The 19205-nt window shown below is 36.8% G+C and overlaps 1 protein-coding gene across 1 annotated transcript in view; it reads right to left on the bottom strand.

The window, feature by feature from the left end:
- LOC141400765 (cytochrome P450 4d8-like) overlaps positions 1–15308 on the bottom strand; it is a 30214-nt gene extending 14906 nt beyond the window's left edge. The window contains exons 1-2 of the mRNA XM_073980250.1: positions 14982–15308; positions 14463–14919 (exon numbers count right to left, since the gene is read on the bottom strand). Of these exons, the coding sequence (XP_073836351.1) occupies positions 14463–14919; positions 14982–15150 (626 nt within the window). The 5' untranslated portion in view covers positions 15151–15308. The remainder of the gene's footprint in view (positions 1–14462; positions 14920–14981) is intronic.
- Between the last annotated feature and the right edge of the window lie 3897 nt (positions 15309–19205).

The following is a 19205-nucleotide window of genomic DNA, read 5'->3' as shown; positions in this document are numbered from 1 at the left end:
TACGATCGTTCCGAGGCGCAAACAGACTCGGACCACTACCTTGTTGCAGCAAAGGTACGAACCCGCTTAAACGTAGCAAACAAAGTACGTACAGACACAACACGAAAGTTAGACATCGGTAAGCTGCAATCACAACAGATAGCCACAGCATATTCCACTCAACTAGCCCAATTGCTCAATCAAAGCACTCCTCATCCCGCTAACATTTCAGCGCAATGGCAAAGCATTGCCCACTCCATGCAAACAGCCGCAAAATCAGTACTTGGATACCAGAGACCTCCACCAAGGAATCCATAGTATGGCCAGGAGTGTCGTGCTGCTACCGAAGAGAAAAATGCGGCATATAGGGCTACTTTACAATCAGTAGCAACGAATAGCGCACGAGAAAAATATCGGGAGAAAAGGAGAGAGTAGAAACGTCTTTTCCGCGAGATAGAGAGAGAGATAGAGAAGCGGGAGTGTGAACAAATCTAGATGTACATGAGCCAGAACGAAGTCCGAAAATTCTACCAAAGATTGAAGCATCAAACTGATGGCTTTGGTACAGGCTCATCCTCCTGTAGAGACCAGAATGTTAATTTGATAATTGATACAGATAGTGTGCTCAGGATATGGAAAGAGCATTTTTCCAAACTGCTGGTGTGCAATAGTAGCGAAAACGACGAAAATACCACAGATCCAATCCCAGAAGATGGTATTGAATGTATACCTCCCAGCCAAGATGTGATGCTGATGATAAAGTCAGCAATAAACCGGCTAAAGAATTATAAGGCAGCAGGAGCTTACCAGCCGAGCTGTTCAAAACCGGAGGTGGCACGCTGATAAGGTGTATGCATCAACTAGTTAGCACCATCTGGCAGGTAGAACGCGTACCCGACGATTGGAAACTCAGTATCCTGTGCTCCGTCACAAGAAAGGAGACAAGACTGTATTCTCTAACTATGTGGGTATAAGTCTTCTCCCTATTACCTACAAGATAGTGTCGGGGATATTCTGTGCACGACTAAAGCCTATGTTCAATAAAATAATTTGACCATACCTATGCGGCTGTAGACCTGCAAGTACACCATTGACCAGATATTTAACTTTGCGCAAATTCTGGAGAAGACCCAAGAGATGTAGATTGACATCTACCATCTTTTTGTCGATTATAAGGCAGCCTTCGACAGCCCCCTACGCAAAAAAGTATTCTAAGCCATGCCTAAATTTGGTATCCCCGCAAGGTTCATTAGGCTTTGTAAGATGACTTTAACTGATATTAGTTCCTCAGTTAAAATAGAAAAAAACACTACCCCCGAACCATCTGTGGACGTTGATAAATAAAATTTTGAAGTAGTAAATAACTGTATTTACCTCGGCACCACAATAAATAAAGCTAACAACATAAGTTTTGAAATAAAGTGAAGAATAATATTGGCCAGATGTTACTTTGGTCTAAGTAAACAGTTCAAAAGCAAAACCATCTCAACTCAAACAAAACTTACACTCTACCAGACAGTGATAATATCCACATTCATGTATGGATCTGAAGCATGGGAACTTGCGAAAGCAGACGAGGCAGGACTTGGTGTGTTTGAGAGAAAAATTCTCCGAAAGATCTACTGGCCAATCTGCGTTGACGTGGAATATCGACGTCGTATGAATCACGAGCCGTATCTGCTATACAACGACATCAGTATAGATCAGGGTCGCGCTTCTTTGCTTAGACCGTATAGCAGGGACGAGCTTCTTTGCTTAGATCATTGATGGGCAAATTGCGAGAGACTCATGTATTTTTTACACTTTTGTGTGTGAGGCAGAGCATTTCTGCCCATCAGTGGCTTAGATCGTATAGTGTGGGCGGCCACTGAGTTGTTTTTGCATTTGCTTCTCTCTCTCTCTCACGTACAGTGTAAATGAATGAAAACAAACAAAAACATAATGTGGTTGTTGCTTTTTTCACTCATACGTTCATACATGTCTTCGCTTTAGTTGTACTTCTGTGGTCGTCGCTGGTATAGATAAACGTATCGAGATGCAACGACTGCGTTGGCTAGGCCATATCATAAGAATGAGCGATGATTAGACAGCGGAATCCTATGCAAATGCATATATGGTTAGGATGGTCGTAGAGAAAATCTGATTAGACAGAAACTCGTTTCATTACAAAATAAAACAAATTAGGCCCAGAAATTTTTGCATATTTTGCATATTCTGCATATCGTGCATATTTTGACATATTTGTACATATCTGCATAAAATGAGCATATGCAAAACCATATGCAAAAATATATTCAAGGATTTGTGGTCTAAATATCCCACCGAAATGGCTGAAATTTGGTAGTAAGTCTTTGTTAGGGGTATGCAACTTTACAACTGAAATCTGTCCGCATAGGTCCACGTCTTCAAATAGCCTCCATAGAACGGTACCTACCGATATTCGGTATTTTGAAAGTTGTAGCCTCAATATCCCACCGAAATGACTGAAAATTGGTATTTAGTCTTCGTTGTGGGTATAGAACACTCCACTTGAAATTTGTCGGCATAGGTGCACATCTTCATATAGCCCCCATAGAGTGGGACCTCCCGATTTTCGGTATTTTGAAGGTTGTGGCCTCAATATCCCACCGAAATGACTTAAATTTGGTATTTTATTTTCATTGGGGGTATAAAATTTCCCACCTGAAATTTCTCGGTATAGGTTCACGTCTTCATTTAGCCCCCATAGGACGGTACCTCCGGATATCTGGTATTTTTAAGGTTGTGCCCTCAACATCCCTCCGAAATGGCTGAAATTTGGTATTAAGCCTTCCTTGGGGGTATAAAACTTTCCAACTGAAATTTCTCGTCATAGGTCCACGTCTTCATGTAGCACCCATATAATGGTACCTCCCGATTTTCGGTATTTTGAAGGTTGTGGCCTCAATATCCCACCAAATGACTGAAATTTGGCATTTAGTCTTTGCTGTGGGCATAAAATTTTCCACCTGAAATTTGTCGGTATAGGTCCACGTCTTCATATAGCCCCCCTAGAACGGTACCTCCGGATTTCTGGTATTTTGAAGGTTGTGCCCTCAATATCCTTCCAAAATGGTTGAAATTTAGTATTTAGTCTTCGTTGGGGGTATAAAAATTTCCACCTGAAATTTGTTGGTATAGGTCCACGTCTTCATATAGCCCCCATAGAACGGTACCTCCCGATTTTCGGTATTTTAAAGGTTGTGGCCTCAATATCCCTCCGAAATGGCTGAAAATTGGTATTAAGTCTTCCTCGGGGGTAAAAAACTTTCCACCTAAAATTTTTCGGTTTGGGTTCAGGCCTTCATATAGCCCCCATAGGCGATACCTCCCGATTTTCGCATTTTTTAAGTTTGTGGCTGTGGTTATACATTTCTATATTTTATCGACTTGTCTGAAGAGAATTTTAAACAGAAAAGTTGTACACACAAACATTTTTGTACCTATTATTGAAATATTTGTTGCATAAGAAAATATGTAAAATGCATAAATTTTGCATATGCAAAAATGTATGCATTTAGCATAATTTTGCATATGTCATATGTTTCGATTGCAATGTAATCAGAAGCCAAAAATATGCCCAGTCCCAAAATTTGACATAAATCGGACCAAAAATAGGGGTTGCATAAAATTCCGCTGTCTAGCGATGATGAACCCGCTAAAAAGGCGTATAAATCCGGCAACATGGCGGTGGACGCAAGGAGATGGAAAGACGAGGCATTCCAAAAAGCAAGAAACAGAGAGAAATGAAGATTTTTTCTTAGTTCAGCTTATGGAACAAATGTTCTGTAATGGGCCAGCTAAGTAAGTAAGTAATAAAAATCACATAATAAGCTTTTAGACAAATATAGGTCAAAATGGCATCATCCTTTTGACGCGGTTAAAGTGAAGAGTCGAAAAATGATATATTGAAAACTTTACGTTTGAAGTGTTTTCTTTATCTTTCTCTTTCAGCATTAAGCTGTGCACTGCGTTCTAAAGGTAATAATTGGACAATAACAAACAAAAACGTGTTTGCTGCAACATATATTTCCCTCGGTGAATCGTGCTAAAACAGTTAATTTCATCGAAATACGTTGAAAGTTTGTGTCGACGAACAACAGATCGCTCGTTACAGTACTCCAAACATGCGGTGCAACGTATGTTCAATTTCTACACAATTACCCATAACGAAATTGATCTTCAGTTAGCATATTCCGTTTCTCCTAGGAATAAGCATTGAAGAGGCGGAAGGGTCAGTAGAAGAATTTGTTTCCTATTTACTATTTCAACAACTAGTGGGGGGGGGGGGGGGGGGGGGTATAAAAGTTTTTGCTTGTTGTTTATACCTTCAGTCTTTAAACTAACGAGTGTTATGACTTTTTGAGATTTTTTCTCAAAAATGATTTCCTGTAGTGAGAATAAATGAACTTTGCTACTAATGCCTAAAATAACGTTAAATCCATTTTATTTTAAAAAACGTTCCCCACCAACCACTTCAATTGTTTTTTTTTTTTTTTTTGAAAAAATGCTATGAAACGAAAAAAAATAATTTCCTGTTGCACGAATGAATGACCTTTTGCCTATTGATAAGTTATTAATGATAACTAAATGCTTTTATTCCATTTAAATATTGAAAATGGTCTCGCACAGACACTTTTAATTTTTATGATATAAAGTTACATATATAATATAAAAGATATATCGTCTGCTCCGTCGGAAAAGGTCGTAAGTCCCTCTCAAGAAATTTTTCAGGAGGAAGGAAAAACATTCCCGCGCTTTCTGTATTAAAGATTTTATTATGGTGGTAAAGGCAGTATTCTTCGTTTATTTATTCCGCTTCAATACCTGTACCTTGTTTGATAAAATTCCGTCGCGTTTGGGAGATACTTGGATGTCTTTGGACTTACGACCTTTTCCTTGTACAGTTTTGTATTTTTGTAGGGACTTACGACCTTTTCCTACAATTTACGGACGTTTTTAAAATAAAATATTTGTACTTTACAAAACAATTTGGAAAGGGTATTATACGTTTGTTTTGTCCAATATTCGTGTAACATCGCGAAGTATTCGTCGTAGACCCCCTCCCCTTGCAATTTGTTCATACCTTGATGAAATAAAGCGATCTATCTATGTGTGTCTGTCTATCCATTAACAATTGTAATAAAACTCCAGGTCAATTTTGGACCGATCGTCACGAAATTTTGTGGAGAGGTCGTGTTCCGACCAGAAGTGACCCCATTAGATGTTGGTTATGATCGAAAGGTGTGAAATGGACCAACCCCACAATTTTTACCCGATTTTGTAGCTGTCCTGTACATCGCAGTAATATTCCGATCGGAGCTAAATTTTAAGAATGATTTAAGTTTAAGACAAAGAATAAGCTTGCAATTTAACATGGTGATGAGATAATTACTTTTGTGTGAAATCTTATATACAAAAGACAACGTGTGTATGTTTGTATGTTCCGCATATACTCAAAAACGGCTGAACCGATTTTTTTGAAAATTTCAGAGAATATACAAGGAACAACAGAGGTGAAAATAGGCTTTATATTTTTTGAATTTCGGAGGGGGCGGGGGCAGGCCCTATTTTTTAAAAAACGCTTTTTTTGCAAAATTTATGAAAGTATGCCACAGAAAATGAATTTACGAGGCAACGGTTGTTGAATCTCCAACCCTAAGTACTTATTCCATGTAATTTTCAGATTATGCACAGGGATGTCCCTTGGTGGAAGTAGGCTATATATTTTGTTGAATTTCGGAGGAGCGGGTTACACCTGTTCTTAAATGCGCTATATATATAAAACTTACGAACGATTCCGTTTACCCAATCCTGGGTACATATTTTAGCAATAAGACCCGACCAGAGTAAAATTCTATGTCGGTATAACAATGACCGTCTGTCCGTCTTTTGAAATTAAGATACAGCTCGCTATTTTTAAGATAGATCTTCGTGATTTGGTATAGAAGTTTCTATTACTTCTAGGATGTTTGGTATTGACGCCTTCGTATAGCCCCCATAGGACGGTACCTCCCGATTTCCGGTATTTTGAAGGTGTGGCCTCAATATTCCTCCGAAATGGCTGAAACTTGGTATTTATTCTTTGTTTCGGGTATAAAACTTTCTCCCATTAATTTCTCTATATAGGTCCACGCCTTCATATAGCTTCATAGAACGGTGAGTCCCAAATTTCGGTATTTTGAAGGTTAGCCACAATGTTTTACCGAAATTGCTGAAATTTGGTATTAAGTCTACTTCATAAACGAAAGGAAATTAATTGAAGTAAAATTCAATACAACTCATGGTGGAGGGTATAACAAGTTCGGCCTGGCCGAATTTAACGACGACGATGCAAAAAGATTTAATTGACATAAGAAAAGGTAACATAAACAGTTTCAAGGGCCAGAAACGTGGACCGGTTCGGCTAATATTGAATATAAAATATGACACGATGTACTTACGACCTTGTACTTTTGCCTTACGACCTTTTCCTTCAATTAAATTTCATGATTAATTCCGTTAATGTACGTGGTTTCTTAGCTACATTGTAATCCCAAATAGTGTCCTTTTTGTCTTCCCACGTATTTCTGCCCCAACTCACTGCATCTTTTGTTTTTGTCTGCATGTAATGTCTTCCTGCGTTTAGGAAGTTTATCATCAGAGCTTTCAGAATTCACGGTGAATCTGAACCATAGAGAACTAGACCCATGACACCATGGTCTAATTCCAGTCCAAATTCATACTGCTCTTTGTTAGCAAAAATCATGATGCCTTCTTAGTTTAATAACATTTCAATCACTTATTATTTTAGAATCATTTAATAATATAAACATTGCACTTACCCGTCCGTTAGAAAGTATTACTTTATTGAATTCAGAATACAGACTAATCTCGTTATGTGAATAAATGTCCCTAGAGAAACCACAAATTACTAGTTGATAAAGTTAAGTAAGATATACGACAGTAAAAACAGTAAAAATTTTAATTTTTTAAAAAAAAATTCGATATATGAGGTATTTGAACACATACAGCATCCCAATTTGTATCAATGAAAAGGCCAGAAGTCCATCTTTCATAATCAGTTCGCTTATAGGGGAAAATAGAAAATCTAAAATATAAATTTTCGTTGCAATATAGAAATTATTATTATTATTGGGGGCCACCGTGGTGCAATGGTTAGCACGTCCGCCTTGTACTCAGAAGGTCTGCGGTTCGAATCCCAGGCCAAGCAACATCAAATTTTCAACGGTGGCAAAATTCCCCCTCAGTAATGCTGGCGACATTTCCTGAGTATTTAAGCCATGAAAACTTCTCTACAAGTGGTGTCGTAAGACACGCCGTTCGGACTCGGCAATAAAAAGTAGGTCCCATATCATTGAGCCAATATGAATCGGCGTGCACTCATTGATATGAGAGAAGTCTCCCCTGTCCCATCTGGGATGTTTGTGGAACAATTATTATTATTATTATTATTATTATTATTATTATTATTATTATTATTATTATTATTATTATTATTATTATTATTATTATAGAAATTATCACATTTTTGTTCAAAAGTTTGGTCCACAGACTCCGCCTAATATCATCCGATTACCATTCAAAGGTGTAGGCTAGTTCTTTACATTGTACCCCAACCGTGGATGACGTTAAACATTATATCTGAACTACATTAGCCGTAGTAATCTTTTAAAGTATACATTTTTCTGTGGACTTACGACCTTTTCGTACTCAAATTTGTAGTACAAATTTTGTACGTTTTGTGGACTTACGACCTTTTCCGACAAGGGCAAAACATATAGAAAAACGCGACATACTATCATTTTCTTTGTATCATACGACGTGTTTTGACTTGTACTATTATTCTGTAACAAAAACGCGATTTCCAAAAAAAGTGGACTTACGACCTTTTCCGACGGAGCAGACGATATATGTAATAATATGAGGATACAATTAGTGAGAAAAAACGATTATTTCATTTTGGTTATGTCGTGTGCCCCTATACCCCAATTTCAGATAAATATCCGCTTACAGTGACTTCAAAAATTTTTCCAAAATTCTGAACGAATGAAGACTATAAAAGCGTTTTGAGCGGATTTTATATTTTATATAACATTTCATATAATCTTAGGTAAAAACTCATCAAAATATCATACAGGGATAAGAGTTTGTAAAAAAGTCATAACCCTAAGGTTCATATGTCAAAAATGGACCACAAAATCTGAAAATCTCCTAAATACATAATTTTTGGGGAGAAGAATTTTTGCAGCGTAGCCGGTATTCAATTCTATGATGAAAGTTTCAGTTGAAACTGGCTGAGGAAATAGCTTTTTTTGTAAAAATAGTATAATTGTTACTAATAACAGTGAAAACATGGACTTTTGTCCATAAATTCCTCAGCAACAGATTTTCGATGGAAATTGCTCCGAAGAAAAACATAAGGTATCACCAATTAAGCAACAACAACTTACTAAAATCTTACCAGTTTTTTTTTAAAAACAACTTTTTATGGACTTTATGCTCTACAATTCACAAATAGGTACTTTCTCACTCATTTCTTCGGGTACATTGTCAAGCCGTGTTATTCATTGAGGATTTTCAATTTATCAACAGATTTTCTGTGTAACTTTTCTTTTCGCTAAGGGATTTGTTCGCCCAATGATGCTGGTTAGGATTTATTATCGTCCCTGTCCTCTATCTTTATTCTAACGCGATCGAATTATAAAAGGTAAAAAATGGTAAAGCCGAATTATCCGCTTTTTGATACTTGTATGGCTGACCATTTAAAGCAATTTTTAAATATGTATATCGTTTTTCTTGATAGGGGAGATGCCGTACCACCTCTAAAAAAATCGAATCGAAATTCAACAAAATATGTGGCCTATTTTTATCGGGGACCATCCAGTAGTTTTTGTAGAAAAAATGAACTTGAAAATTGAAAAAAGTGGGAATAAACGAGGGCGTGGTAAAATTTTCTCGCCTAAAAACCCAAAGTTGGGTTATGACGAACATTTAAGAAAAATAATATTCAAATCGGTCCAGCCGTTCTCAACTTATGCAATTACCAACGAACGACGCTTGATTTTCATTTATAAAGAAGATTATATAGATTTGAAATGTACCTCCGAAATTCAACAAAATATGTAGCCTATTTTCACTGGGGGCCATCACTGTACATTCCCTGATAATTTCAGAAAAATAGGTTCGTAAGTTTTGGTAGAAAAAAAATGAATTTGAAAATTGATAAAAGTGGGTGTGGTAATTTTTTTCATCAAAGTTGGGTTCTGACGAACGTTTCAAAAAAAAAAAACAAAACTATCCAAATCGGTCCAGCCGTTCTAAACTGATGCAATTACCACCGAACGACATTTGATTTTTATTTATAAAGATATTCCAGTTAAAGCGATTCAGAATCACCGTGTGTATGTAGTTCATTAATATATGTACTCGTATGTGGCTTATCTGTAACTACGACAATGTCAATTACCTCAAGTCTCGTGTCTTTCACTACGTTGTTTTGTACACAATAACAAAAGAAGTTGATATGGTTTTTATTTATTTTTTTTTGACACCGATTAAACTGCACAGTGGTCCTGCTTGTATGGAAGATGCGACAAAAATATTTCTAATCGTCGTATAGATCAGATGTTTTTCAGTAAATGCTTAAAATAAGTAAAAACTACTTTAGCCATAAAATCATCAATACCCACTTTTTCTTATAGCCCCCCCGTCGTATTTCAAGTTTTTTGAAATGTTTATCTAAATTTTTAGCCTAAATTGGCTGTAATTTGGTTATGGGGTTCTCAGTGGTCCGAAAACGTCTCCGCCTGATTCCATTTCAGATCAGAATATTTCACGTTGGGGGGTATGATAAAGTTTGGTCCGGTCGAATTTAACATTTTTACTTGTTTTTCACTTTGTATAGAGAATAATATATCAAGGATATACAAGTGTAAAAAATACACTCATAAATATATACCTAAACAAAAATATCTAAATCTTGAACGAAAAAACCAAAATAACATAACCAAAAACACAACAATTTTCATTAGCATTTTTGATGTCACACACGAAAATGCAAATATATATATATGCAGCTGGAACCAAATTTTTTTAAACTTGACACTATTTCGAACTTTCTCCAAAAACAAATTGGGAGTGGCATAGGATGGCATGGTTAGTATAACTCAACTTCACTTTTGAGGACTTGAAAAAAAATCCACAAAAAAGGTAGTTTAAAACATAAATTTTCCAGCACATTTTATGCGAATAATTTCGACAGATTTGTATGAAAAAGTAATTAAAATATCTTTATCTAAAATTTCCATTTCGATATTTTTTTTATATTCAATAACTTGTAAGAAGTTACAACCTTACTTACGTTTTTAAAGTCTTAAAGAAATCATAGGTAAATGCCATTTTTTCTTTCTTATGTACCGTTATAAATTACAAAAACATTGTTGGAATATAACAAGAAATTACAAAATGAAAAAGTCCGTCCTACTAAAATTAATGCAGTGATACGTCTCCAAACAAACTAAATACAAGTTTTTATTACTAACAACTAAAAACGGCGTTAAGTTCGGCCGGGCCGAACTTGTTATACCCTCCACCACAGTAAAATGGAACAATAAGTTTTCTTTGGATTGTTAGCAAGACTAAATACCAAATGTCAGCAATTTCGGTAAAACAATGTGGCTAAAGTTCAAAATACCGAAATTCGGGAGGTACCGTTCCTAGGGGGCTATTTCCAAACTTCAATCTATACCGACAAATTTCCGATAATAATGTGCCTAAAACTTTCAAAATACCGAAAATCAAGAGGTACGCTTGTATGGGGGATATAGGAATACGTAGAACTATGCTGATAATTATCTTCTGAAATATTTAATAACCCCATGGTAGACTAAATAAAAAATTTCAGTAATTTCGGTGGGATATTGACGTCACAACCTTCAGAATTACGAAAATCGGAGGGTACCGTTCTATGGGGGCCATATCAAAACGTGTACCTACGAGTATACTGAATAATTTCAATCGGAAAGGCTTTTACCCCCAAAATAGACTAAATACCAAATTTCAGCCATTTCGGTGGGTTGTTGGGGCCACAAACTTCAAAATACCGAAAATCTTGAGGAGCCGTTCTATGGGGGCTACATAATGAAGAACCGTTCCTAGAATCTTTTTATGTTCTTGGAAATTGTTTATTGAAATCTTAGGTATATTTTTGTAGTTGACAGTATCCTTAATTTTTGGGCGGTTCGGTGTCTGTGGACCGGAATCCGAGAAAAAAGTATAAAAATCGAATATTTTCAAAAGTTTTTGGCTATTTTCATATTTAAGAATCGTTCATAGACATTTCGTATGTGCCAGAAAGTTGTTTCCTGATATTTTTGCTACATTATTGTGGTCCATTGTTTTCTTGAATTTTGAACGGTTTAGTATTTATGGAGCAGGGAGCGAGAAAAGAGGATAAAAATCACATTTGATTTGCTATTTTGACCATTAAGAACCGTTGCTACAGAGTTCGTATGTCCTGGAAAGTTGTTTACTAAGATCTAAGGTACATTTTTCTAGTTGGTTGTTTGCTTCAATTTTGATAGGTTTGATATCTGTAGACTAAAATCCGAGAAAAAATTAAAAGAGAAATTTGACCTTGACGATTTTAACCTTGAAGGTGAGGTTTAATGGATTTAATGGGTTCACAATTATTATTCTTTAAGACACAATTATTATTCTTTGCCGAGTAAACTCAAATTCTTAGCGGTTTAGAAGATATTTGCCTGACAAAATGATCCCTTTTGGCATCAAGGCCTCAGATTTTTGGGGACCCGTAACCGCGAAAATGAAGTGATAGGGAAAAACGCGGGGACAAGTATCTTCTTATTTTTGGTCTTCTGTCACGCTGCGGTGTCAGAATATGGTTAATAAACCTTGACTCAAAAACAAGTAAAAAAGTATCAGTAGGCTTTGCCTACACAGATATACCCTCAACCTATGTGAATTGGAACTTTCATCTACGGACAGATCGAATGCATTTAGGGTATTTTCAGAATTTTGTGGCAATTTCTGGACTTTTGAACTTGCCGACAAAAATGTGGATTAGGATTAAAGTTCAAAAGTTTTGCGGAGGAGGGAATGGACCAACATAGTGCATTACGGAAGTGGATCTTATTTTGAGAGTCATATCTTTTCGATATATATCGCGCCCACTAGTCATTTCAGTGGGTTATCGTACACCTGTTGGACCAGTATGCCAGGAAGCATGGACTTGTCCACAGAAAACACAATATGGCTGTACATCATCGGTATAAATTTCCAAAGGATCTTCGAACAGATCCTAAAGTGCACTTGGACACAAATGTTGAACTTTTGTGTTGGAGGTATGCTAAGGGGAGGGGCATTTTTAAAAGTTTAACTAAGTTTGGACAAAATATGACGAAGGCCAAATTTTGGACCAGTTCGAGAGTCATTGTGCTCTCCAACTACTACATATGGTGCCATAGGGGTTTTTTACAACTGTCGGGCTGTTTTCCCAAGAAGTATGGACTTGCTTGGACTGAAAAAACTTTTACCGTTGTAATTGAGATTGCAAGTTGCTTCAACAAAAATCAAAGTAAGTCAAGAGCAGGTCTTAAAATGAACTTATCCGAAATTTTGTGTGGGAGGTACCCGCAGGAATGGGCAAATATAGTCCATATTCAAACCTGATCTACATCTGGTAGATATATTAGGATGCGTATAGTGTGGACCAAATCGGTCCTTCCCTTCAAGAGTTATCGTGCCCATAAATTGTCCGAACATTTTTTAACTTTTGTGGGGGAGGTACCTGAAGGAGTGAACCGATATGACTTATCTTCGAACATAAACTTAGTTTGGACAAACATTTATGAAGGCCAAATTGTGGATCGTGTCGGTAGATCCGTTCGAGAGTTATCTTGCGCTCCAACCATTACACACGGTGTCATAGGGGTATTTTGAACCTTTCAGGATATTTTGTCAGGAAGTAGGGTTTTTCCCCTGATGAAACTTGTACCGCCGTATGGGGGGCCGTGAATACAAGATGCTACAACAAAAATCAAAACTATTCGAGAGCAGGTCCTAAGCTGAACTTTTCCGAAATTTTGTGTTGGAGGTACCAGAAAGCGTGGACCGATTGTGTCCATATTGAAACCTCATCTAAGTTTGGTAGAAATTTTAGGATATGCAAACTTTGGACCAAATCGGTTACTCCCTTCAAGAGTTATAGTGCGCAAAAATTGTCCCAACATTTTCGAACTTTTGTGTGGGAGGTACCGCAAGGAGTGGACTGTATAACCCATCTTCGGACTTCAACTAAGTTTGGACAAAATATTGCGAAAGGCAAATTTTGGACCAAATTGGTTCATCCGTTCGAGAGTTATCGTGCGCACCAGCCAGCCAGCCAGACAGACGGACGGACATTGCTAAATCGACTCCAAATAGTCTGAAACACATTTCGTCCAAACATACTTGTTATTTAAAATATTCAATCAACTGTGAAAAATATTAGTTTTATAAATTCCAATAATTTATAGATATTGCCTTGTTTTGTTTACATGTACAGTTGACACTAACATTACAAACAAAAACAAATTCCTATGTGGTTGTTATTGGTTTGTATTTGTTGTAGTATTTACTCTAACTTCTTTGTTCTACCATGCATTACGGTGGAATATTTTTTGGAGGCTATACCTGTAACCAGAAGTTTCTGGGGGAAAGTTGTATACCCCCAACAAACACTAAATAGCAAATTTCAGCCATTTCGATGGGTTATTGTTGCCATAACCTTCAAAATACCGAAAATCGGGAGGTATCGTTCTATCGGGGAAAGTTTTATACCCACAGCGAAAACTAAATACCAAATTTGAGCCAATTCGGTGGAATATTGAAGCCAAAACCTTCAAAATACCGAAAATCGGGTGGTACCGTTCTATGGGAGCAATTTCAAAACGTGGACCGATATAGCCCATTTGCATTACCAAACATCCTAGTAGTAGTCGAAACTTCTATACCAAATTACAAAGCTCTACCTTCAAAATGTCAAGCTTTATCTTGATTTAAACAGATGGACGGACAGACGAACATGGTTATATCGATTTAGAATTTTACCCTTATCAGGAATTTATATACTTTATAGGGTCTCCGATGGATATTTCGATGTGTTACGAACGGAATGACACATTTATTTATACCCTCCACAATATGGTGGTATATTTAGAGATAATTTGCTGAATTGTCATTGAAATTTGTTGACATCGATTTTTTTGTCGCAGTTTGCGACCACAGTGCGTTGTTGTGTACACAATAACTTGACCATATCAAATTGTTTTTATTTTTAGACGCCGATTAAACTGCAGGAGATGACTGATAAGCCGGCATGTTATCAAGAAATTAAATTCTAAAATTACAGTATTGGACAAAAGCACTCATACTTGTGTTTTTCTTTGAAATAAATTACTTACTCTCTAACTGCTGATGTATACGGCATATTTTTATCAAGCTGGGCATTGACTTTTGTACCCATTGCTGCCTCTGCAATAACATCCAATGCAAACAAACACATAAATGGATATACATCAAATGCGGTTTTCCCATCGGCTTTCACAGCTAAACATTCCAAGGCAATTGTAGACTGTCGATCATAGACATCAAGAACATCCTCCAATATTTTAAAATGAAAAGCTGGTGTAAGAAGTTTGCGACGATGGTGCCATTTTCGTTTGTCACTCAACAGCAGACCGGTACCCAGCCATGATTTAAGAATTTCATAATTTCGATGTTTAGCAATGTGAACAGGGCTCACCAATAACTGTTCATTTAATTTAGTGTCAATTGAGAAAATTACAAAACGACGAAAACCCCATACACCAATGATTGCAGCATATTTTCGAAATAATTTTCCAGTTAATTCAAAAACATCTGTTGATTAAAAAATAATTTCAATACAAAATGCACTTTTCATAAAGAAACGCCAAGCATACTTTTGTCATTTACTCTATATGAAAATTGTATGGATTCTAGCAATGAGAGGGCATGTAAACCCACAATTCGTTTGTTTATCACTTTGTGTCTTGAGTCGATGACTAAATGACACATAAACATAAAACTGATAGCAACGATCGCAATAAGCAATGCGGACATCTTCACCATATGGCTCACATTCGTTTACTGAAACAAGTTTTGTTTTCGAAATGCAAGTTTGTGTATAAAGTAAGCTTAGTACTTTGTGTTTGTTGTTGTGTTTTTTTAGCGTGACTTTTTGCTAAATAATAAAAAAAGCATTACTGCAACTGCAAGCTAGTTCTAAAAAGATGTTTACTAACTTTGGAGTCGGATATAGCATGTTTGTCATTAAACAAGTAAAAAAGTATCAGTCGGCTTACCCGACAGAGATATACCCTCAGCTTATTTGCATTGAAGCACTTTTTCCCAAAAAACTTATATATTTAGCGGGTTTTCAAGATTCTGGACGTACGAACGGAACAATTATGGATTTGGATTTAAGCTCAAAAGTTTTGCGGTGGAGGTACCTAAAGGAAGGGACCGACATATTCGATTTTGGAAGTGGGTCTTTTTTTGGAGTCATTCCTTTCGATAGATATAGCACCCATCTGTCATTAATTTAAAGCTTTTGGACCATTATATGAGGAAACATGTACATGATCCAAAGGATCCCCGAACAGGCCCTTAACCGCACAAAAATGTTGAACCTTTGAGTGGGTGGTACCCCAAGGAGTGGACCGATTGCGCCCACTTTTGAACATAAACTATGTTTGGACAAAATATTTCGAGATCAATAGTTTCGACCAAATCGGTTGTTCCATTTGTGAGGGAGGTACCGGAAGGAGTGGGCCTATATAAGTGCCATCTTCGAAATTCAATTCGGACCAAAGCAGTATTCGGTTAGAGAGTTGTCGTGTGCTGGCCGTAGGGTTTTTTTTAAAGCTTTGAGATCATCTTCTCAAAAAGTATGGACTTGCCACTCAAAAAAACTTGTACCATCGTAATAGTGGATTTGAGTGCGACTGCACTTTTCCGAAATTTTGTGGGAGGTACCCGCTCAACTGCCCCGCACTCAACTTGTTCCTCCTCAACTTGCACACCCATATTCAAATCCGATCTATATCTGAGAGGAATAATAAGATGTGCAAATTTTGGACCAAATCGATACGATATCGCCTTCGATAGTTATCGTTCGCATCATTTTACAGAAAAATTTTGAACTTTTGTGGGGAGGTACCCGAAGGAGTGGACCTTGTACGAACTTAAACTTAGTTTTGGGTAAAATATTACAAAGTACAACATTTTGTTCGAAACGGTTGATCCGCTCGAGAGTTATCGTGCGCACCAGCCAGCATAACAGACGGACGGACGGGGCTAAATCGATTCTAAATTTTGTGAAACGAATTTCGTCCGAACATACTTGGTGTCTAAAATCAGTATTTCGATTAGGCACATTTTTGGTCGAATCAAAGTGTATATGAGTATACCCTCGTTAGCCTAAAGGTTGATGGTATAAATCGGGATATACACACGGAGGAAAAAAAGGCCAGTCTAACATATGTCCCAAACACATTTTGCAACAAACATATATTTCTTTGCAATCAGTCCCAAACATAACATATGTCCCGCAAAAATTATATGTTTGGGTGCAAACAAATTATATGTTTGGGTGTAAACAAATTATATGTTTGGGTGCAAACAAATATTAGTTTGGGTGCAAACCACTTCAAACCCAAAACCACAAAAAGCAAACCCAGTGGGCGCTTACAGAGAGCAAGTGAGCGTAAATTTCAATGTAAAACACATTGAAATGTATACTCACTTGCTCTCAGTAAGCGCTCACTGGCTATCTCTAACATATAAACAAATTTATAAATGGTGGTGGTTTATTGAAAGGCATAGAAATACCAAACAAAAGCAACAACAGACACATAGGTACATAAAAAATTCCAAAGAAATACATAACACACTTTAATAAAAGAACGGCGTTAAGTTCGGCCGGGCCGAACTTGTTATACCCTCCACCACAAGTTGTATTGAAGTAAAATGGAATTATTAGTTTCCTTTCGTGTATGAAGAAGACTTAATACAAAATACCAAATTTCCTATATTTCGGTAAGAGAATGTGGCTAAAACTAAAAAAAAAACCGAAAATCAAAAAGTAAGCTTCTATGGGGATATAGGAAGACGTGGACCTATACTGATAATACTCTTCTGGAATATTTTATAACTCTTGGAAGACGAAATAACGAATTTCAGCCATTTCGGTTGGATATTGACGTCACAATCTTCAGTATTACGAAAATCCGGAGGTACCGTTCTATGGGGGCTATATCGAAACGTGGACCTATACCGACGAATTTTAGTCAGAAATGGGGCAATATGAAAGCGTGGACCTGTACAGGCATATTTCTGGCGAACAGTTTTATATCACATTGAAGACTAAATACCAAATTTCAGGCATTTTGGTGGAATATTGAAGACACAACCTTCAAAATACGAAAAATCGGGAGGTAATTTTCCATGGGGGCAATATGAAGGCGTGGACCTATACCGACAAATTTAAAGGGGAAGTTTGAGTACCCCCTAACGAAGTCTAAATAACAAATTTCAGCCATTTCGGTGGAATATTGAGGCCACAACGTTCAAAATACCGAAAATCGGGAGGTACCGATCTATGGGGGCTATATGAAGGTTTGGACCGATACCGACAAAGATCTGGGGGAAAGTTTTATACCACCAACGTAGACTAAGTACCAAATTTCAGCCATTTCGGTGTGATAATGAAGCTAAAACCTTCAAAATACCGAAAATCGGGAGGTACCGTTCTATGGGGGCTATATGAAGGTTTGGACCGATACCAACAAAATTCTGGGGAAAAGTTTTGTACACCTAAAGAAGACTACGTACCAAATGTCAGCCATTTTGGTAAGATAATGAAGCTAAAATCCTAAAAATACCGAAAATCGGGAGGTACCGTTCTATGGGGGCTATATGAAGGTTTGGACCGATACCAACAAAATTCTGGGGAAAAGTTTTGTACACCTAAAGAAGACTACGTACCAAATTTCAGTCAGTTGGGTAGGATAATGAAGCTAAAATCCTAAAAATACCGAAAATCGGGAGGTACCGTTCTATGGGGGCTATATGAAGGTTTGGACCGATACCAACAAAATTCTGGGGGAAAGTTTTGTACCCCATAAAGAAGACTACGTACCAAATTTCAGCCATTTTGGTAGGTAGCTAAAATCCTAAAAATACCGAAAATCGGGAGGTACCGTTCTATGGGTGCTATATGAAGGTTTGGACCGATACCAACAAAATTCTGGGGGAAGTTTTATACCCCTAAAGAAGACTACGTACCAAATTTCAGCCATTTTGGTAGGATAATGAAACTAAAACCTTAAAAATACCGAAAATCGGAAGGTACCGTTCTATGGGGGCTATATAAAAACGTGGACCGATATATCCCATTTTCAATACCAACCATCCTGCAAGTAATAAAAACTTCTGTACCAAATTTTGACTCTCTATCTTTAAAATTGCGAGCTGTATCTTGATTTCCACAGACAGACGGACGAACATGGTCAAATCGACATAGAATTTTATGCTGATCAATAATATATATACTTTATAGGGTCTCCGACGAATATTTCGATGTGTTACAAACGGAATGACAAATTTAATTATACCCTCCATATGGTGGAGGGTATAAAAAACTGAATGAAATAATTTTTAAACAGTCACACTTTTAACAAGAAAAAATATATAGAAACATCGTTGGACGCTTCTCCTTAGTTGTGAAATAAAACACATTTTCCTCAAAGTTGAAATCATCAGCGGGAAATCAGCATCTGGGATCCAATGATTATAAAATGTAACAAATAGGCACATCCACATTTCAAATATACATACACATAGCCCAGTAATTCTGCGTTCACCTTAATACCTTTCAAGAATAGCACTAAAACGTTGATAAATGGGTAAATGAGAATAGTTTTTATTATTTTTGGATCCAAAAATATATTTGTTTGATACCTGTCCCAAACAAATAACCTTTCCAAACCCTTGGAATAGATGTCAAAGATACAACAAGACCATAAAAATAAGTAAACCTAACCACAAATTCCTAATTTTACTTAATTTGGTCAGCTAAAACTTGAATGTGGGTCAATGTTGACAATTTCTGACGGATATGTTTT

Source organism: Musca autumnalis, unplaced genomic scaffold (genome assembly GCF_047663935.1).
Source record: "Musca autumnalis isolate F117 unplaced genomic scaffold, ASM4766393v1 scaffold_4, whole genome shotgun sequence".
In the NCBI taxonomy this organism is placed as follows: Eukaryota; Metazoa; Arthropoda; class Insecta; order Diptera; family Muscidae; genus Musca; species Musca autumnalis.
This window is presented reverse-complemented; position numbering and strand designations above follow the sequence as displayed.